Genomic DNA, 23,142 nt, shown 5'->3' on the forward strand with positions numbered 1-23,142 from the left:
ATGTCAGTGCAGCAGCTGCCTGTCATCGTTGCAAGCTCCTCTCAGGGCACTCTAGATGAGGGCAGCAGCTCCTCCCCCTTCTGCCAGTGACCATGGCATCCATTGAGGCTGTGACAACTGGGGAGGTGCCAGTTCTGGAGCTGGCCACTCCCTCCCAGGCAGAGCCAACACAGGCTCCACAGGCCAGAGGATGGCCACCAAGGTCATCGAGGCCAACAGGACAGCAGAGTCAGCAGGCTGTCTCACAAGCCACTCCAAGCGATGGGGGCGGCACTAAGACGTAGCACCCGCAAACTTAAGCATAAGGCACATTAGGCACTCCACGGGTTTGTCAATGGTGATTTTGTGCTGGCCCTGGATTAGGGAATGTTTGATTCTCAACGTCAGAGCAACGTTTGTTCATTTATTTGGTGGCAATCAAGTCCACATTTGTGACCATGGCTGAGGAGTTTCCTTTATGCTGCATTTGTCTGTTTCACTGACATATCATGAGTGTTTGAGTGGAGAATGATGTTTATGTACTAAGCCCTTCGTTACAGCTGATGAAGTGGAAGATATAGCACCTAAGTGCCACATGTGGAAGCGCCAGGCAATGCTGGTCCTGCTGATCCATGTTTGTGGAGCTAGCTTAAGCTGCGTTGGATTAAAGTGTCCCGGATGTCCTGCCTCCTTGGTGCAGTTGCGGGTGGATGTGCTGCCCCTCATCATTGCCCTGTGCTTCCTCATCCTCTGAGGCACTGCTGGATTCATCATGTGCAGCTGCATCCACTGCATCACAGTCTTCAGCGTCAACTACATCGCCCCTTTCCACTGCAAGATTGTGCACAGCGCAGCATGCCACCACTATCACAGAGACGCGATCTGGGAGGTACTGGAGTGCACTCCCTGAGCAGTCCAGGCATCGGAAGCGCATCTTGAGAAGACCGATGGCTCTCTCCAATACAGCCCTTGTGGTGCCGTGGCTCCTACTGTAGCGCTCCTCAGCTTCTGTTCTTGGATGGCAGAGAGGCATCATGAGACATCTTCTGAGGGGATAGCCCTTGTCACCCAGCAGCCATCCATCCAGCCAAACCGGAGTACTGAAGAGCCCCGGCACCTGGGAGTGTCTGAGGACATAGGCGTCGTAGGAGCTGCCTGGGTACCTTGCACAACTTGCAGAATCTGCATCCTGTGATCACACACTATCTGCACGTTCATGGAGTGGAAGCCCTTCCTGTTGACGAAGGCACCAGGCTCAACTGTTGGAGCTTTGACGGCCACATGTGTGCAGTCTATTGCACCCTGGACACGGGGGAAGCCAGCAATGGCCGCGAAGCCTCTGGCTCACTGTGCCCGATTTGCCTGGTCGCAGAAGTGGATGAAGGTCAATGCACGTCTGAACAGAGTGTCTCTAAACTGCTTGACACAAGTGTGTACAGCTGATTGGGAGACACCGCAAAGATCACCCACCGAGCCCTGGAAGGAGCCAGGTGCATAGAAGTGGAGGGCAACTGCAACCTTCAGAGCCACTGGCATAGGGTGAGCCACACAGTTGGGGGAGATCTCAGGGCCAATTATCTGACAGATATAGTTCACTGTCCCCCTTGACAGTCGGAGCCTCCTTCAGCACTGCACCTCAGTCATATTGAGGTAGCTGCTTCGCCACCTGTAAACCCTGGCAGCAGGATAGTAGCGCCTTCTGTGGCCCCTTACACCTTGGACACCCTCTTCACCCTGCGCCCCTTGTGCCTGCACGTGGCCTCCCAAAGGTGGCTCCCCTGGAGGCTGATTGTCCACTCCTGGCCTCGTCCTTATTTTAGCCCTCCCCTCCTCCTCAGAGGAGCTGTCTCCAGTGGTGATGTCAGAACCCATACCCAGGATAAATGGAGGCCTCTGGAAAGCTGCAGGCCCGATAAAGATTACTGTCTGCAGACTGGTGAGCTGAAGCTTCAAAGTACAGAGAAAGCTGTTGGAAATCGATCTGAACTGCTACCAAACACACAGGCCAGCTTAAAACACTTTCTGCAATAAATAGTTCATATAAAACGTTAACAACCTCTCTGAGCCCACATATCCCGCCCATGGATGAGGTTTGTTAAAAAGTCACTTACCTGCTTGCCCGTTGCGCCCGTGCGCCGAGCTAAAGATCACACGGGCTCCTCAAAATCGGCGTCGATTGCCGAGTTAAGGGCCCGACATTTTACGCGCTGACGTGCAGGGTCTGCCACCCGCACGTCATCATAAAATTCTGCCCAAACTGTTTTATCCCCAAACTGTTCATTACTTCCTTGAACAGTTGCGACATGAAATTTGACCCCTGATCTGATTGTATTTCTTTAGGTAAACTAGATCTTGTGAAAAAATTTAATTAACTCTTTCACAATCTTCTTAGTTGTAATGTTTCTTAAAGGTATTGCTTCAGGAAACCCAGCAGACACATCCATTATTGTCACTAAATACCAATTTCCACTTTTAGTCTTAGGGAGGGGTCCTACACAAGCAATAATGACCCTGGTAAAAGGTTCTTCAAATGCTGGTATTGGGATTAACGGCACTGGCTTAATCACTGCTCATGGTTTTCCTGTTACTTGACATGTACAACAGGTTCTACAGAATTTGACTACATCCCATTGCAATCTTGACCAAAAAAAAAAACGATCTGTTCCTGTGTTTTCCTCATTCCTAAATGTCCCCCCACTGGAATTTCACGAGCAATCCTCAGAATCTCATTTCCATACCCTAATGGGATAACAATCTGATGCACCTCCTTCTAGTTTCCATTTGCTGAGACATGACCCCACTGCCACTTTCTCATCAAAATATCTCCTCAAAGATAAGATACTGGAATATATTTTGCTTGTTTCTGAATAAGCTTTCTGATATAACTGTTTTAACTGCAAATCATTTTTCTGTAACTCCACTAACCTCCTTAAGTTGAACATTTCAGCTGAACTGTCCTGTATTCCTTCCTCATGAATTATATTATTAACCACAGTGCTAGCTGATTGGATTTCAACACTTCTTCTTGCCTTAGAACTACCTGCTTATCTTGTTTGTCTTATTCTTCCCTATGAACCTTTGATCTCATCACAACACAATCAGGGAACAATCTAGGATATTCCTTCTCTAACACCTCTGTTGAAAACATTTCTACAGGCTGCTCAACTACCAAAGGCATCACTCACATTTGCGATCCAGCTATATCATTACCCAGAATAAAATGAACCCCTGCAATGGGCAATTTTTCCACCACTCCAACTATAACTTCACCTGTCTTCCATTTGCTCTTTAAATTTACCTTCCACAATGGAATAGATTTAGCATCGCCACGAACCCCACTTATTATCACCCGTTCCTGCAATACTCCCTTTGAACAAATCACTACCCCACAATATTAAGGATTGACAAGCCCCTGTGTCTCTTAAAAGATCTTTACCTACTCCACCCTGTACACATGGAAAGACTTTCCCTTCACACACAAAGTCTTCAAACATTTCTGCAACCTGCTCCTCAGAATTATTTTCAGTAAACTGTGAACACATTCCCACTTCTTCGCCTATCACTGATTCTCCCTGTTTCACCCAAACACAAACCACTGGTTTCTCCTGTGCCTAAACCTTTGAACCGACAGTACTTCTACTTCCAGAGCTTTTCTGTACCCCGGCAATTCCAACGGATTTTTCCTGCAATCTCAAAAGCACTGACTTAGTGTGCCCCACTTTATTACAATGAAAACACCTCAATTTTTGAATGTCACTTCTACCTTCAGCACCTTTATATTCTGAGAAAAAAACTTCCTGGGAACTTCCAGCTACTCCTTCTCTTCCCTGACTACCTACCTTCCTTTCACCTTCACACTTTTTATCCTTTTCCAATTCAAAAGAGTGACGGAAAAAAGGTTTAGCTCTATAAGCTAACTCATAATCATTAGCTATCTCTGCTGCTTGTCCTACAGAATCAATCCTCTGTTCCTCCACGAGTTCTCACTACTGAAGAGATTGAATCTTTAAATTCTTCCAAAAGAATTACTTCCCTAAGAGCTACATACTTTGTCTCTATTTTTAACGCCCGTATCCACCAGTCAAAATTTCTTTGTTTTACTCTTTCAAACTCAATATAAGTTTGCCCAGGCTGTTATCTCATATTCCTAAAGTTCTGCCTGTATGCTTCAGAAAGCAACTCATATGAACTCAAAATAGCTTTTTTCACCACATCATAATTCATCGATATTTCTTCTGATAGTGAAGCATATACCTCATGCACCCTACATAACAACTTAGACTAATAATAACGTCCAGTTTTCCTGTGGCCATTTCATCTGTTTATCTAGTTTCTCAAATGAAATAAAGAGTGCTTCAATATGCTTTTCCTCAAACTTCTGGACAGCTTGTACAAATTTCCCCACTGGGTAGTACTCTGGAGATAAGTCATTCCTCACCTAATGGAGACTCTTATTTAACTACCAATATTTTCAGTTGGAATTCTCTCTCTCTCTCATTCCCCCTTCTCTATCTCCACAATTTCTAATTCCCTTTTAAAGGCCATTTCTCTGTCCTTTGCTTCTAATTCAAGTTTTTTTCAGTTCCTCTGCTGGTTCAAACTGAAGTATCTTCATTTGTAACTGAAGTCTCACTATCTCCAGCTGTGGCTCACTTGTATCAGGTTTCACTTCCAACTGTAGATGCTGTGCTATACTTTTAATTATATCTGATTTCCTAGAACCCTCAAGTAACCCCAATTTTAATTTATCTGCCAACCCTGTTAACTTACTTTTGGTCATTTTCTCCAACCCAATCAGAGTAATATCCTCTGCTCCCAGGCAAGTCTTAGCAATTGCCAAAGCCATCTTGCAGTCTCACTACTTCTAAAATACTTCACCAATTTCTGAATTCAAAATGCTTCTTGTACTCGTAACCTTAAGATTCCCAATTCCAAACCAACTGAGAAACTAGAAATATTTTTATCCCACTAGATCCCCCAATTGTTATGAGACAGCAGTTGGTAAAGCTGAGTTATTTAAAAATCCCAGAAGGAAAGTTTAAACAACTGTCATAAACATACCACTTAAAAAATAGGTTGAGATGCAGCTCTAAATTCAGGAATCAGACCACCAGTTCTCAAAAGGCTTTTATATCAAACTACATGAGACATTTATTAATTTACACCAGTTAAATATATACACGTGGCTACAAATTACTTTCATAGCTTTTAACAAATTCCCAAACTAATTTCCATTAAGGCAACGACAATTTATCGACCTTAAGCAGACACCAGGCAAAGCATTTTCACCTTACAAATTCAAACTGAGGTTCCTTTCACTTTGGTTCCTGTGGAGACGGTTGTAGGCTTACAGCTGCTTTGATCTTACATTGCCTCTGTCCTGCACGTACAAAACTGCTATCGGTTATACCCAACACAGCTCATTGAATGTAAATTCTCATTGTATCACCAGCATCTTTGAACTCCACCTCTTCTAACAATAAAATCCCTTTCATAGCACCAATTTTATTAGTAATATAAACATTGGTTGGTCTCTGCTAGCTAGCTGCCATATTTCACTCCCCTTCTTGAATGCTCTAATCAACAAAATGCAAACGCAGTCTACCTCTCTTACATCTCAAAACTAGTATACATCTAAGCACCCAGACTAGCTGGCTTTAATCCAAATAAGATACGCCCACGGACTAAACCTCTATTTTAACAAAAATAATTTCCAGTAATCTCATATACATTAACAGCTTCACGACACAAGTAACTAATCTCCTGACTCTCCAAAGCCTGTCCACCAGTGACAAAGCACAAGTCAGGAGTGTGATGGAATAATCTCCACTTGCCTGATGAGTTCAGCTCTGACAATGCTCAAGAAGCTTGACACCAACCAAGACAAAGCAGCCCACTTGATTGGCACCCCTTCCACAAACATTCACTCCCCCCACCACCAGTGACAACAATGTGTGCCATCTACAAGATGCACTGCAGGAACTCACAAAGGCTCCTCAGACAGTACCTTCCAAACCCATTACCACTACCGTCTAGGAGGACAAGGGCAGCAAACACATGAGAACACCATCACCTCTAAGTTCCCCTCCATTCACTCACCATTCTAACTTGGAAATATATCACCGCTCCTTCACTGTTACTGGGTCAAATTCCTGGAACTCCCTCCCGAACAGCACTGTGGATATACCTACACCACGAACTGCAGCAGTTCAGGAAGGCAGCTCACCACCACCTGATCAAGGGCAAGTAGGGGTGGTCAATAAATGCTGGCCTAGCCAGCAACATCCACATCCCATGGTTGAATAAAAAAAAGATTGGTTACCTTCTATTTGTTACCTAAAATCACAACCAACAATGCCCAAAAGACAATTTTATTTAAGCAGACATTTGAAAGCACACATTCCCTTCAAATAATGGATAGGAAAATACAAAAGAAAATAGGTTTTCTTTAGATTTAAATTGTAGAGTATGATAGATTGAACCTCATTGTTGATGATTCTTCTTTTTAAATTTGACAGGCTGATAAAAAATAAGCAAGCTCCTGAATTGTCATGGAAACTAAAGCAATTGAACATCTGACTCTCAATGTAAAAGCTGCAAATGCAGGTCCACTAGCTGTTTGCCATTCATACTGAGTTGCAACATTGTTGAGCAAGTTTAAATTCTTAGCAATAACTGTAGGTACATCACCATGTGGGAATCAAGTACCCCACTGTGGGAAAACAGGAATTTGAATCAGACCTCCCATATGCCCAGACGTTAATGTTTAGTGCCTACTGGCTTTGAAAAGAAATCTATCTACTACAACAAACAAGGAACATACTCTTGATTAAGTAGAAATACTGGGTATATCACTTTGTTTTTTGCATTCTGTTCACCTAACAAGCTGGGGGGTATTATTAATTCAAAGACGATTAATACACCCTGTTATATTACGTGAGCTACCTCTAATTCATGCCAAGTGAGATAAGCTATCATCATATAAATTGTCTTAAACACAATGAAGTATTAAATTCACTGCACTGTTTCGGCCCTAACTGCTATTTTCATCATACATTGATATTATAAAATGAAAGTTTAGCTTCACAACTCCAAATAGTAAGAAAGATAAGTTAGCTGCCAAATTTGCTGTCACTGACTTTCAGCTTTGATTCCATATAACAAACAATAATGCAGCTACACCAAGCCTGGTTATGCCAGCCTTACAGGAGCAGACATAGATTAAGAAGTGGTTCTAGTTACAATGTTATCATGCTGCATCAATGTAACATTGCACTGGAGAACAACATTTTTCTCTATCTAGATGTATAAAGTCGAAAATTCTCAGAGTAAGATTCCTATTTTTCTAGGTATGAAAGAGTATCTATTTTGACAATTGTGCTTTCCTCACAATACCGGTTGCACTAGGTATTTCAGCATCAAGCTACAATTCCAATATTCTACTCATATTAAAGTAAGTGTATTTGAACATTCTGAAGTGAAGATGGTAAAGAATGGATTACTGCACAATAGTGTGAAATAAAATGTCATTCTCTATAGGCCACTGCTTCCCAAACGTTTTCCTGGTGTGGAGTGTTCAGCTTGTGGGAAGGGGGCGGGGGCAGGGGGTGGGGGGAGGTCCTTCAGTTTCTCAGTGGCAGTGGGGGACTTGCAAAAATAACAGAACAGCAGGATGGTAACCATCATTATTTTATTATTGTAGTGGCAAAATAAAACAAATCAGCGGACTAGTAGCCTACTGTACTGTATTATCAAAGTTTAAAACAAAACATCAGCATAACTAACCTACACTCCTGTATCAAAGTGTCAAAATAAGGCAAAATATCATAAAACCAAGGTAAAAGCTATAGTTAGGTTTCTCATCAGGAAAAAAAGTTAAAAATCCAATAAGTTGAAATACTTTACACTATTAAATTCCAATATGAAATTATTTTAATATAAAATTTAAAAATCACCAAGCTAACTCTTTCTATCTACCACCTGCTCACTGCCTCTCCCGCAGGCCAACTCTCGCTCACTCTCCATCTCCTTGTTTGACACTCCATCTCTATGCTTTTTTCCCCAACCCTCCCTGTTGCCACTTCCCTGCTCGACCTTCCCACCGCCGCTTCCTCTCACTAACACTTGCTATAAACAAGCGCCAGGAGAGGTTCGGCAAGAGGAGGGAGCCATAAGAACATATGAAATGGTAACTGGAGTTGGCCATTTGGCCCCTCAAGCCTGCCCTGCCATTCAATAAGATAACGGCTGATCTGCCCCAGGCCTCAACTCCTCTTGCGTGCCAGCTCCTCATAGCCCTTATCTCCTTAATATTTCAAAAATCTACCTTCTCTTTAAATATTTTCAGTGACATAGCCTCCACAACTCTCTGGGGTAGAAAATTCCAGACATTCACCAACCTTAGAGGAGAAATTCCTTTGCATCTCAGTTTTAAATGAGTGTCCACTTATTCTGTAACTATGTCTCCTAGTCTGAGATTCCCCCACTGGCAGAAACATCTTCTCAACATCTACTCTGTCAAGCACCCTCAGAATCTTGCACGTTTCAATAACATTTCATTCTTCTAAACTCTAATGAATAATGGCCTAACCTGTTTAGCCGTGCTTGATAAGTCAACCTCTTCATCCCAGGAATCAGCCGAGCGAATCTCTTTGGAACTGCCTCCAATGCCAGTATATCCTTTCTTAAATACAGGGACCAAAACTGTACACAGTACGCCAGGTGCAGCCTCGTCAACACCTTGTACAGTTGTAACAAGGCTTCCCTATTTTTCAACTCCAATCCCATAGCAATACATGCCAAAATTCCATTCACCTTCTTAATTACTTGCTGCACCTGTATGTTAACTTTTCATGTTTGCACAAGAACACCCAGATGCCTCTGTGCTGACTTATTTGGAGTCACTCTCCATTTAAATAAAAGTCTGCCTTTTGATTTTTCCTTCCAAAGTCACTGACGAGGCGAGCGAGAGGAGCTGTGAGCAAGAGTGTTGAGCTGGGAAGCAAAGAGCAGGAGAGTGGGGCAGGGAAGCAAAACGCAGGAGTCTGGGGCAGGGGAAGCGAAGAACAGGAGAGTCGGGCAGGGAAGTGGCAACAGTCAGACAGGGAAGCAGCAAGCAGGAATAAAGACACAAAACGCTGGGAAAAACTCAGGTCTGGCGGCATCTCTGGAGAGAGGAACAGAATTAATGTTTCACATTCGTATGACCTTTCTTCAGAGCAAGCAGAAAAATCAGAGAGGAAAGTGGGAATAGTCGGGGTCATGGCTCACAAATAATTTCATTCTTGTTATGCCCCAAATATTTTCTTTATAATTATTTGGCATAAAATTCTTGAAAGTCATGGACTTTTGCTATCCCTGACGTTGAATATTATTATTTTATGTCAAAATGAGTGCAATCATTGGTACGATTTGAAACTATGATCCCATGAACAAAGACCATTGCAACTATTTTTCTTGACTATTAACTGTCAATTGTTAACCAAGAGGCAATTGCTGCTGCTTTTCAGTTTTATTCCAAATTGTCCCCCACTTACAGTTCCTCCCATTGAGGCTCCAAGGCAGGAAAAAAGTGCACCATGGGACTTTGGACCAGATCCCAGGATGGAGTCTCCTCTCCACAGCCGCCATTACCATTTCATATGTAGCGACTCTCAAATTTTGTCCCATGACTCCAATGGGGGTTGCGACCCACGGTTTGGGAAGCCCTGCTATAGGCTATTAGATTGGGCATAAAATCACCCATCCTAAGTTATAAATGATTTGCTAAAGCATTATCTATTACTATAGGCCGTTACTATATATTCCAATATTCCATCAAACTGGATCCCAAGATGATATAATGAAGACAGATCTCCATATTACATTTCACCACTTTGGTGTTCCAAAAGCACGACAGCAGTTAAATAATGCAACCTCCTTTTGTTAATGCTTCAAAGTATGTATTCTCTAATCATGCAAAATTGAACAAATTGGAAGAAAAAATACTTAACCTCAATTACCTGTACTGTATATTTGTGTAGCTCATCTAGAACAAATTCAACTTCCTTAGATGTAGTAAGGGATGCAAGATTTCCACTAAGATTGTAGCAATAAAGTTTAGCATTATCATAGTTTTCTCGACTTGCATTGATCCGGAGGCAGACATCCCCAACATGGCTCCAGCCTTCTCCGCAAAGATGAGCTGGAATTGCAGCAACAAACCCAGTTTTCAGACCTCTTTCAAGATCTTGAAACACAAAGAGTGACGTATGGTGAAATGGTACGAAGAAGCTATGCATTTTATGGACATTCCAAGCAAAGTACATTGCCAGGCAATCACATTCACGGATCACTGTCTGCCATCTGCCATTTATAATTATCCTAGTGGCTGTTCACAGTATGCCAACTGGAAAATGGAAATAAGTTAGAAGGTCCATTTTTTAAAAAAAAATTAACTATTTTATAGCCATTTTTTTCCTCTGCATAAAAATAACATTTTAGCTTTCCATTTAGCCAATCACTTTCTCCTTAAATAATTCTTTTAAACAAACTTCAAAGTTGCCTTCTATATAATTTCCCCTCTGCCACAACACAAATAGTCATTAATATAACTCCTGAAAAATCTGCCAAAGCAATTAGATGAGGTTAGAAGCTTTGAGTTTAAAATAAATTAAATTTGCACCTGTTTTATTCAAGGCATCCACATTTAATTCTTCTGTGGGAAATTTGCTTTAATTTTAATATTTTCTAAGGGTAATCCAATATTTTAACCATTTTAATAAAGGCCATTTATCTTTTCTCAATGTTTTGAATTTAAAAATGATAAGTTAAAAAAAGTTTGCCATGTCTTTAACACACTTCATTTTTCTCCAGAAAGGTAAGTTCAAATTGTGAATGATCATATGAGAAAAAGTGTAGAAGGATCTAAATCTAAGGCAGGAAGAGCGAATAAAATCATCAAATCAGATCCCAATACAAGCAACAAGCAGAAACTAACAGTCTCTTTTCTCCATTTTCTTAAATGTTTTAAGAGTGATGTATTTGGTAACCATATTACTTGTTGCAATGAAGATGACAACAAAATTACTACTTAACTATTGGAAACATTTTTAAGGAACTTGCAATGACCGTTTTATACTTAATAATTTGAAACAATTACCAGAATCAGTTCTTTAGTAGACAGTAACAACATTAAAAGCTATAATTTATTGGAACATCTTAAGCACAGGATAGTCTATGACAGCCATTCATATTTAAGTGTGCACTTTGGCTTGTTCAGATTTTTACCTGGTAAAGCTTGACACTCTTGGTTCCGCTGATCCCACTGGCAGTTAAGCTTCATTGAACAGGTCTTGCAGCTTGTAAGTTTGCTACAAATATGTTCATTCTGCATACGGCATTTGGTACTGTTTGTCACAGACTAGGAGAAGAAATGTTTGAAACTGTCACTGGATATTTTACCACAGTTTAGCGCAACGACTGTACAAAACATTGCACGTAACTCCTTAATATCTAGTACTACTTACTGAAAAGTACATTTTGTTTATATGTAAACACAACTATGCACAACTGGTCCAAATATCAGAAAAGATTAAATGTCAGATAGAATAGTTTGAAATTTCTTTAAAGTCTTAATTTCAAATCTAATAATTTTGAAGCAGGAGAAACAACAGATCAACCAATTACTGGTAAAAGTGAAATATGGAAAGGATTTATGACAATATATGGTAAACATTGGTTGCAGTACTGTAAGAAAGGATACACTGGTAGAACTTATGATGGATGGGATGTTGTATGAAGATTTTGAACCTGCCATACCACATGTGTGATGGAATACTGGATTGTCCCACAACTTTCAATATTCATTTCTTATTTTCAGCCAAGCTTCCCTTGTTAGAGAGAAAAATTATGGGATGGAAAACTGGAGGAATGGGGTTGTGCACAATGGAGCATAAAAGAAATGAAGTAAATTGCAAGATCTATTGCATTAATAAAGAGTAAGCATGTGCATTTGATAGGATTCAATTCAGCTCAAGCTTTTGAACATGCTAGCAATTTCAATGGATCAGAGTATTGAAACTGCTAAGCTGAAGTCACTACTACAGTTGAAAATTTTCTTCACAATCTTATATTTACCATCAAATTTTGATATTTTGTCAAAAATAATATCTTTAAACAAATGCAGAGGAATATTAAAAATGATGCATATAATGAGAAGTTAGACAAGCGTATGAGGGAGAAGGGTTACAATGGTAGATTTAGATGAGAAAAGTTGGGAGGAGGCTCAAGTGAAGCATAAACACCAGCACCGACTGATTAAGCCAAATGGCCTGTTTCTGAATTGTATATCCTATGTATGTAATCCTATCCTATGTAAAGACAAAGCCTATGTGAATTTGAACCTAAATTTGAACTTCTCATCCAATGTAATTACCCCAATTTTTCTTTATCTGTTACAATATACACCGTTTTCCATAGAAGTTTACAGAAGAACCCCCTTCATCCAATCATGTTTGTCAGCTTTTTGCAAGCACAATCTCTAACTTATCTCACTTTTCCAGTCTTTCCATCACTTGGCAACTTCAGCTGCTTCAAATATTTGTCTAATTTACCCTTAAAAATGCAATGTCACAATTGCAAGTCTTTGGCAAGTATTTTATACCCTGAACAATTTTCTGCATAAAATAAATCTCTTCTAAACTATCTGCTCATTCTCTGTTTAGAATGTACAGTCATAGCTTCTGGTCACTTGCAAGTTATTAGGGGTGAGGAAATGTCCAATTCAACAGAACAGAAGGTTGAATGTCTTTACAGAAACTCCTAACATATCTCTGAGAATGTCTTACTTTAACGGATTAACTTCATGTAATTTATCCTACTACCCAGCCAAACAATTGCTTAATGAATACCCTGAACATAATCTCTCTCTTCTAATACCCTAATGGTTTTGTGGGCAACACGGAACACAGTTTAATTAAAATTCCAGTGATCAATTTGCCTCTATCTAAGACCCTTCACTATGCCTGTGATTGCAGGGGATGATTTATTAAAGGATTCAACAACTTCTGAATTCACAAAAAAAGCCAGATTGACACTTCAGTGCAGTATTGAGGGAGTGCTACAATGTTGAAGTACCGTCTTTCTAATGAGATATTAAACTGAGGCCCCTCTGGCAGATATAAAAGATACATGGCACTATTTCAAAGAAGGACAGGGCAATTATCCCAGATATCTTGGGCAATATTCAATCTAAATCAACATCACAAAACAGGTTATTTGGTCATTATCACATTGATGTTTGTGGGAGTTTGCAGTGCATAAAATTAGCTGCCGCATTTCTCGTATTACAATAGTGACTACAATGCAAAGCTACTTCATTGGCTGTCAAGTGCTTTGAGATGTTTGGTGGCTGTGAAAAGCGTTACATAAATGCAAATCCATCTTTCTTTTCTTTCAAACAAGGGACATGTAAACTGCTTTTACCATTCATAAACTGGCAACCCATAAACACCATTACACAAATATACACAAACCCAAATTCCTCCACCACATCAAAAATAATTGCAATGCACCGTTTTAATGCGTCTGGAAGAACATGCTTTTCAAACATGCCAAACTTTAAAAAGCTCACATTCATAGGCCACAAAAGATCACACTCAGTGCAAGTATTTGTTTTCATATTCTGTATTCAAGTCAAGAAGTGGATTTGGTTTCAACAAACATTCACAGCTCAAATCTAAAATAGTTAGATGAAGCTTAAAGCATCCTTCACATATCGCAGCAATACACCTATCCCCAACTTCAAAGAGTTCATTCACTATTGTTAATAGAGTAACCTTGCATGGAATGAGCAGGTTGTCTTATGAGGAATAACTGGACAGGCTAAACTTGTATCTGCTGGAGTTTAGGAGAGTAAGAGGTGACTTGATTGACATATAAGATCCTGAGGGGACTTGACAGGATGATTGTGAGAAGGATGTTTCCTCTTGTGGGAGAACCTAGGACTTGGGGGTCAGTATTTTCCTTGACCATTGGCATCGAGCATGTTCGGTGGCAAGAGTGGACAGTATGGCAAGGGTGCCAAAAATCGGTTTCACGACATCGTGAAACCAGTTTACAATCATCCGCTCAGCCTGTCGGTGGCAGGCCACGTTCCCCGCCATCAGACACCGGGAACCTCATTGTCATACATTAGCATATCATAAGGCCAGCCTGCCAGACTCATCCTCCCCCGCTGGATCATCTGCCCACGTTGGCAGGAAAACACGCTGGTGCAGAACAATCGGGACTTACCACCAGGGCCTTACTCACATCGCGGGCATCCGAGGAGTAGAAGATGCTGGAACTGAACAGCAAAGGGATCCTGGGAAAATGTCCATGACATGCTGGGTGGATTCTCACGGACACTGCTCTGCCCATGGAAATTGGAAAGTCACGGAAGTTGCTCACAACGGATGATGGTCGAGGGGGTGGGAGAGGAAGGGCTAGGATTGACTGGGAGAGGAAGAGGTCTCAGGGGGAATGAAGGTGTTGGGTGGGGAGAGGGTGGAAGGGGGGCAATGAAAGCATCGGGGGGTGAGGTTAAGGGGAGGAAAGTGAAGTTGTTGGGGAGGGTGAGGTTGAGAAGAGGAAATGAAGGCTGGGGGAGGAGGTGAGGCTGGGAGAAGGACTAAGGGAGGCAGAAAAAGTAAGGGTGTCTGAGGAGGTCAGGGAGGGGTCAAGGGGTCCGGGGGTGGGGAAAGGGTCCGGGAGCCGGGGAAAGAGTATGGGGGTGAGAATAACCAAGGGCAGAGTGAGGCAGTAGGGTGGGAGAGTGAGGGTTTAACAGTAGCGGTAGAAGGGACGACAAGGGTGGTTGGTGGGGATTCGCGGGCAGACACTGATCCTGGGGGTGGGAATGTGGGGATTGGGGAGCTAATTGTGGACGGGGGTGGGATTTTCAGGAAGGAAGGGAATATTCACATTAACCTGGGCATCCCTGAAGGAAAAGGGTTGTGGCTGGTAGGTAATGGAGGGGAGGTGGAAAGTGATGCTGTGGGTCAAGTGTGATGGGGGAGGGGGGAGAAAAGAGAAAGGAAATGGGTGACTGGGAGAGCTCACGAAAAACCGAACCCAGACCACGCTGTCCAAATCGAAAATTAAACGACAGTCGTGGTGGTCAACATCAGGTCATGGGAGTGTGATGTTTGGATGGGTGGAGTTGCAAGTCAGCTCAAATGGACAACTGAATTCGAACCCCAGCAGGCAGCATTCAAAATGCTCAAAACATTGAGGAGAGTATGATACGTGAAGGATCCGCATGCATGAGAGAGTGCTTGCATGAGGCTCTAAAAGGCCCTGCCACACACACACTTCACCCTCTAGAATCACTCACTGGCCAGCTGCTCCCTCTGCGGTGACAGAGGATGAGGTTGAGAGCTCATAGGCAAAGGGAACTTGGAGGGAGAGGACAGCCTCTGAGATTACTGAGTGGACGGCCCAGGGGTGTCCTGCTGCTGCTCCTCCTCCCTTCGGATGCCCGGGGGCTCTGGCTTGACTCCTTGAGAGGAAGAAGCACCTGGAGGGGTGTCGAGGGGCCCAGTTTCCCTCTCGCATTGCCAATGCAGGAACTCGTTCATGGCTCGCATGATGAAGTGCAAGTCTGCACACATCTCCGCGTTCTGCTGGACCAGGGTCTCCATGGCATCTGCCATCCTTCCCATGGAAACTTCCATACACGCACATGTGGGCACCGTTTCATCAGAGAACAGGCAGATGCACTTCTCCAACCCGCAAGTCACTCTGCTGAGGGCTTCGAACAGCTTTGCGTGATGTTCCCATGCCTTCTGCTGGATCGCCAATATGAGTTGGAAGGCCAAATCCAGAGTTTCATCGTCTGACTTGGACCTCAGATGCCTGATCTCCAGCAGTGCTCTGAGTGCCGGGGAGCTTGCACAAATATGCCTCCTGCTGCTGCAGACATGTGTTCGTATGGTGACCACCAGATCGTGAGCCCGAGCCTGCTCTAGATCTAGGTTCCACCGAGGTGTGTGTCTCTGCACTAGTGCAGGGTGTGGTTAAGCACCATTAGAGGTCCTCCAGGCTGCTTACTTCCAGCTCTTCAACGAAAGAAGTGTCCTCTTGGCTGTAGATGAGGACCTGGATGGAGCTGAGGGACTGGCTGGCAGAGGGTGTCGGTTGCTTGGCAGAGCTCCCTGTGAAGTGAAGTGGAGATAAGTAGTGCCTGGCAGCAGTGTCAAAAGCAGTTGGGAGAGCATTCACATTTGCATCAAGAGAGGGATGATGTGGTGCAGGATCATTACAAGGGTGTTTGCCACCAACTTCACCATCATCACAGACATGGTCCATGTCCTCACTAGTCAGTCACTCCTCAAAGTGAGTGAGAGATCTAATGTGGGCCACTCCTTCCCTGGTCTGGGTCCTCTCCCTGCTGATGTGAGCAGACTTCTCCTGCATGAAAACTGATAAAGGGAGTGTGAGCAGCACACATGGCACTGCGTGGAATGGTTGGGTGGTGGGTGGACAGGATAAGCGATATGAGCCCGAGGGTGATGTGAGGGTATGTGTGAGAGTTAATGGTGTTGTCCCTTGAGGTATGAGATCACATTGGATGTGTGATGGGTTTGAGTGTGCGCGAGCTGAGAGTGATGAGAAGAGTGAATTACCTTGGCGGAATAGATGAGGCTACTGATCCTGTAGCAGCACTGGGTGGCTGTCCGCTTTTGCAGGGCATTGGCACTGGCCACCGCTGCCACCACCTGCATGCCAGATTAATGAGGTTGCTGCCTATCTTGCAGCCAGAGTCGGGGAAGAGGACATCGCAGCGAGTCTCGACTGCGTCCAAAAGGCGCTCGAGGGACATGTCATTAAACCCGAGAGCTGCAATCTTTTTGCCTTTCAGGGCCATGTCTTCTTTGCAGCAGTCGTGGGCTGGAAGCACTGGACTATAAATATGGTGTGCTGGACTATAAATATGGCGCCCGACGTGAAGTGGTTAGATGATGGTGCGGTGGGTGAATGAAAGCCCGCCCGCCATGGAAACAGCGTGTTTCCCGGGAACGCATAATTAATGCAGCAGGTTTGGGACAATATGGCATGAAAAGGTGCCATTGTGGCTGGTGGGTAATACGTCATATAGCACACCTGCTACCGCACTTAAGTGTAAATCTGGGATGATTCCACCCGGGTCACTGTTTCAAAATAAGGGGTCACCCATTTAGGACAGAGAAAAGGACTTTTTTTTCTCTCAGAGGCTTCTGAGACTTTGGAATTCTCTTCCTCAAAAGGTGGTTGAGGCAGAGTCCTAGAATATATTTAAGGCAGAGGTAGATAGATTTTTGATAAGCAAGGGGGTGAGAGGTTATCAGGAGTAGGCAGGAATGTGAGGTTAAAATCAGGTTAGCCATGATCTTAGTGAATTGCAGAGCAGGCTTGAGGGACCAAGTGGCCTACTCATGCTCTTAATTCGTGTATTTCATACATCTATTGCTGTAGCCTTTCTGAACAAAGTTTTAAATTTTCTCCTTTAAACTCACATCCTGAATTAAGACAGTGTTATCTTGTCTAGGAGCACAGAGAGACATTCATTATAATACAGTAAACTGAACATGAAAGCAAATGCATTGCGTTATGAAGTTCCTACTTTCCCCCAATAACCTAAATTACATTGTCAAATAAACATTTGGGAGGGCAACGTAAAGGTAACCATTAAACCTTATGAAACTAAATACAATAAATCCTGTAAAATAATCATAAATCAACTACACAAGTAATTAAATACACACGTGTCTTTGCCATTTAAGTGGCTGCTGCACACAAAGTATCATGCTGTCACTGTAGTTGAAGTAATAATTTTTTTTCAAATGGTTTAATTTGCATAACTCACTATCAGGGAGGAATTTCAAATATGTTTAGTTAATAACTGTATTGTGCCATTGATCCCATCAGACATCAATGCAACAGATACATACAGACAACCTCACTCCTGAAAGGATAGATGGTCTGATAAACAACTTTCTAGTTTAAACGAAACAGAAAATGCTGGAAATTCTCAGCAGGTCAGGCAGCATCACTGGGGAGAGATCTTTGACACCTCATCAGTAGTGGGAAAAGTAAGAAATCTAATAGATTTTAAGGGAGAAGTTGAGAAAGGAGAAACAAAAAGGAAGGTCTGTAATCGGGTGTAACAATGTATTTCCTTTAAAATGAAAGGAGGCAATTCACCCTAAACTATATAAAAGAATCATTATAACACAGCAACCAGTTAGACCAGTACCTATATAAAGTGAAGCAGTGCAGGCAGGCTCCTACAGTATGCTATGCCCAAGGACAATGAAGCCCTGCAGGATGAGATTACCCATCAATGGTTATCTCACACATTTGCCTCAGGGATACTCTGGATTGTAGTATAAGGGTTCTGGCACACATTGGGTTAATGTGGGATTGAGTACAGTACCACTCACAGTGATGTAAGAGAACACATGACCCGCACCTAGGATCAGTCTTGTATTGGACAGAGCCGTGCACACAAGCAAGCATGCGGACAGCTCCAAGCTTGAACTCTGACTGTACATACATGCATAGCTCTTGTAGTTAAGAAATACATACAATCAAACTACTTAAGACCTACCGGATGGTATCTAACACCTGACAACATGGCGGCAGCGAATGGAAAAACCCAGAACCTCGCAAAAATTGCAGAGAGAAACCAAAATCATGCAAAGCTAAAGAAAAACTCGATGAAGCATTCTGACCTGAAGAAAAGCTCGAGAAGCAGACAGACAGAGGAAAATATCCAGGGAGAAGCTCCGAAGAAGAGCTGGGACGCTGAAGGCAGAAAAATAAAACTCCTCACAGCAGCAGAAGATTCCAGGGTCAGTCTTGGCAATCCAGCTTCAATTCCAGAGTGCAGAGTCAGCAAACCGAGCACAAGTGAGCTAAAACTTTTAAATTCCAGGATAAAGCAAGTCCTGAGAAATTTTTAAATAGTTCTGTAGTCAGAAATTGCCATTTAAAAACTGTCTGAAAAACCAGATTCCCAAGCTGGCGCCGAGATGAAATAAAACAAATTAATAAATTAATTTGGAAGAATCACGACTAAAGAATCAGCTTTAAAGACAAGCAACGGCCAGAGTTCAACGCTTTTATGACTCTAAAACATAGCGCTGACACAGAGAAATCTGCAGCTAGTCGATTCAAGCAGCCAATGTTTAAAATTTTTTCATGACTGAGTGTAAGCGCCATTGCAGCGGGAGCTCGCCAAAACCACAAGCATGGATAAATGCTTGGTCTTCAAATGAATGGTGGTGCCATTTTGGATTTCAGCAACTTCTTAAAACTGAACCAAAATTTTTTTAACCATGGATCAAAAATCCATTCTTCCAGGTCAATTTAGATTTACCCTAGGCCCAGATCAATCACATAATTTAAGACTTTGTAGAAAAAGATTCGTTAGAGACAGGATTGCTTCAGGTCTGGGTAAAAAGACAGAAGTTGAACAGGTTAGCACGCTACTTAACTCAGTAGATAGCGGATGACATTATTGCTAGACAAGGAATCAACGATTGCCTAAATGTACAGAAGTACTAAAGTCATTTGATGTTTATTTTAATCTAAGAAGCAACAAAATCCTCAAAAGGGCTAAATTTAATAAGCATGTCCAAAAGCCAGAAGAGCCTGTCGACTCATTTGTTAATGATCTTTACAGGATGGCCGAAGCCTACAAATACAAAGACCTAAAATCTGAACTTATCAAGGATAGAATAGTTGTAGAAGTAGCAGATGATGCGCACTCAGGCAAGCAAAGGAAGATCTACCCCTCGAGAGAGCTATCCAGGTTGTTAGGCAATCTGAACTATGTATGCAGCACAGCCCTATTTTAAGGAGAGAAAGTAAACTGTGGTACAAAGGAAACTCCACAGTCCAGTTAGGCAAGCAGCACAGAAACACAGACACTCCAGACCAAAGGAAACAATGCCCTATCAGACTAATAGAGCGACCATGCTAGTGTTGTAGAGCAAAGCGCTCCCACAGGCAAGATCAATGTCCTGCAATTTCAGCCCAATGCTTTCAACTTAACAGAATTGGACAGTTCGGCAAACTGTGTAAGGCCAAAACATCTAAACACACAGAAGGCCCAAAGATGATTCATGAGGTCGAGACTGCACATCAAGTGGACATACAGCCATGCTTCTTGGGTGAACTTGAAGTTCTTGGATTTTCATTTTGGAATGCGGACACTTCAGTTACTGGCCATCTCTCAAACTAAGTTGAACACGCGAGCTAGTGTTACGATCCTCTCAGGCAGAGAACCATGGATGGTGATCCAACAGCTGATGCTACCCACGACACACCTATACAGAGCAGGAGTCATAAAGCTCCTGGTGAAAGGCACCCTATAATCAGTACTGGGATACAAAGATAAATGTATCTGAGACACCCTGTTTGTGGTCCCCAACCAGGACTGTCTGTTCACTACTAAGCCCTTAAGCCTGTGTCGAACTTAACCTTCTACAAAAAACTGACAAGGTCAACCAAAGGGCTTGGCTCCAAGTATAAAAGGGAGTTCCCAAAGCTCTTTGCAGGGCTGGGGCGACTGGAAAACACATACAAGATCACACTGAGGGAGGATGCTAAACCCATGTGCCTACTCATGCCATGAAAGATTCCCCACCCACTCATGAAACAAATGTATCAGCAGCTGGACAAGATGACAAACATGGGAGTCATTTTTTTTTGTATTATTCATTCATAGGATGTGGGCTTTGCTGACTGGGCCAGCATTTATTGCCTATCCCTACTTGCCCTTGAGAAGATGGTGGTGAGATGCCTTTTGAACCGCTGCAGTTCATGTGGAGTAGGTACACCAGTGTACAATGCTGTTTTGTGAGGGGGGGGGTGGAGTTTCAGGATTTTTCGCTTGCGACAGTGAAGGAATGGAGCTATATTTCCAAGTCAGAGTAGGGAGTGGCTTGGAGGGGAGCTTCCAGGTGGTGGTGTTCCCATGCGTCTGCTGCCCTGTCCTTCTCGATGGCAGTAGTTGTGGGTTTGGAAGGTGCTGTCTAAGGAGCCTTGGTGAATTCCTGTAGTGCATCTTGTAGACGATATACACTGCTGCTACTGTTCGTCGTGGTGGAGGAAGTGACAGCCACACAGCCAACCACATGGAGTTCCAAAAACAGAACAGGCCCATCTGTATTTGTGTTGACCTGACACTGCTCAATAAAGCCATAGCCATAGAAGTATATCCCACATCCTCAATGGATGAAAGCCTGACTAAACTCTCGAAAAGCATGGTATTTTCAATGCTGGAAGCCAGCAGCGGTTTTTGACAATTTTTCCTTGAAGAGTCCAGGTTGTTGACCACATTTATTACCCACTTCAGCAATTCTGCTTTAACCGCCTGCTGTTTCGAATCACTTTAGCGCCAGACATATTTCAACGTACGATGCCGGCCATTTTGCAGGGCCAACAGGGAATCATTTGCCACATCAGCAATGTATTGGCTCATGGTACAATGGTAGAGGAACATGACAGAGACTGAAAGCAGTCTTAGAGTGCCTGCAGGAAACAGGATGAACACTGAATGAGAAATCTGAGTTCTGCAAAACAACAATGCCACATCATCAGCAATAAAGACATCACAGCAAACCCACAGAAAACTAAACATATTAGTGAGTTCCCAATCCCATCCTCAATTCCAGAAGTCCAGCGATTCTTGGGGATGGTGAACCAGCTAGCAAAATTTTTTTTATCAAATTTGACACAAGTCACAGAACATTTGAACCACCTGCTTAAGACAGACCAGGCATGGTGCTGGGATTCACTTCAAAGCAAGCATTCAATCACATCAAGGTAATGCTGCACTCCTCTGGCCTACAACGACCTATGTCTGCCCACCACTGTAGCAGCAGGTGCTTTGTCCACAAGCCTTAGAGCAGTTCAATTCCAGAAACAACTGGATGGAAGTTGCTGACCAGAGGGCTACTGGACATAGAGGCAAGAGATGTTGTCATAGAAAAGGAAGCCCTTGCAGTCACATGGGTACGCGAATAGTTTTCAGGCCAGATCATCGGCCTCAAAGTCACAATCAAAACAGTCCAAAAGCCACTTGTCTCATTACTGGGTGAGAAAGAACAAAGATTCCTCCCAAAATCCAGAGGTTCTGCCTTAGTCTCATGAGGCTCACCTAAGAGCCAGTATATGTCCAAAGTAAAAACCCAAACAATGGAAAACACACTTTCCAGGGCCACAGTTAGCTTTCCGACAAAATAAGACATCAATCTCATCGAACAGCTGGAAGCGTACTCCCAATTGACAAGGAAGCACCTGCCAGCCACCACAAGTAAACTCCAAGAGGTTTGCCAGGAACAAATGCGTGATGAGGAGTGTGCCCGCATCCACCATTACTGCCAACAAGAGTGGCTACAACAGAGACCAAGTGGTGGCACCATGTAAGCCTGATTCGAACAACAAAAATACTTTATGGACACAGACGATCTCCGGTCTACAATGAGCGGCTGGTCATCCCAATTTTCCTTTGGCAGGAGATCCTTCAAAAAATAAAATAAAATACACCAAGGCCACCTGAGCATCACCAAGCACAGGGCACTGGCCCAATCTGCTGTCTGGTGGCCAGTCTTTTCCAGGGTGATTGAGGACACTATAGCAAACTGTCAGGTTTGTGCGCTGTACAAGCAGAACCAAAGAGAGCCCCTCATCCCCACACGGTTCCCTACCAGGCAATGGGAGAGGCTGGGCATCAACCTATTTGTCTTCACCAGCAAATCATTCCTTAAAGAGGTGAGTTATTTTTTCCAGATGGGTTGAGGCGAAGCAACTATATATGATTACCCACAGAGGCAGTAATTAAGGCACTGAAAGAGATCTTCGCAATCCATGGCATCCTGGATAAAATTGGGTCCGATAACGATTTTCAAATGAGTACTTCATGCATTTCACCACCTCATCTGGCTTCTACCACTGTACCAGCTCCCCGAGATACCCAAAGTCAAATGGAGAGGCCAAAAGAGGGTCAGCACTGTAAAAACCCTCCTTAAAAAAAAAGAGGACATTCCACAGCACTGCTAACCTACCGATTACAATGTTACAATGCAGCCTGGTCCCATCAGAATTCCTGATGGGCAGGAAACTCCGCACTCAACTTCCAATCCTGCCAAAAAA

General features: G+C 43.0%; 1 protein-coding gene across 1 annotated transcript in view; it reads right to left on the reverse strand.

The window, feature by feature from the left end:
- atrnl1b (attractin-like 1b) overlaps nt 1-23,142 on the reverse strand; it is a 1,080,114-nt gene that overhangs the window by 822,304 nt on the left and 234,668 nt on the right. The window contains exons 14-15 of the mRNA XM_041209279.1: nt 11,248-11,380; nt 9,981-10,207 (exon numbers count right to left, since the gene is read on the reverse strand). Of these exons, the coding sequence (XP_041065213.1) occupies nt 9,981-10,207; nt 11,248-11,380 (360 nt within the window). The remainder of the gene's footprint in view (nt 1-9,980; nt 10,208-11,247; nt 11,381-23,142) is intronic.

This window comes from Carcharodon carcharias, chromosome 17 (genome assembly GCF_017639515.1).
Source record: "Carcharodon carcharias isolate sCarCar2 chromosome 17, sCarCar2.pri, whole genome shotgun sequence".
Taxonomy (NCBI): Eukaryota; Metazoa; Chordata; class Chondrichthyes; order Lamniformes; family Lamnidae; genus Carcharodon; species Carcharodon carcharias.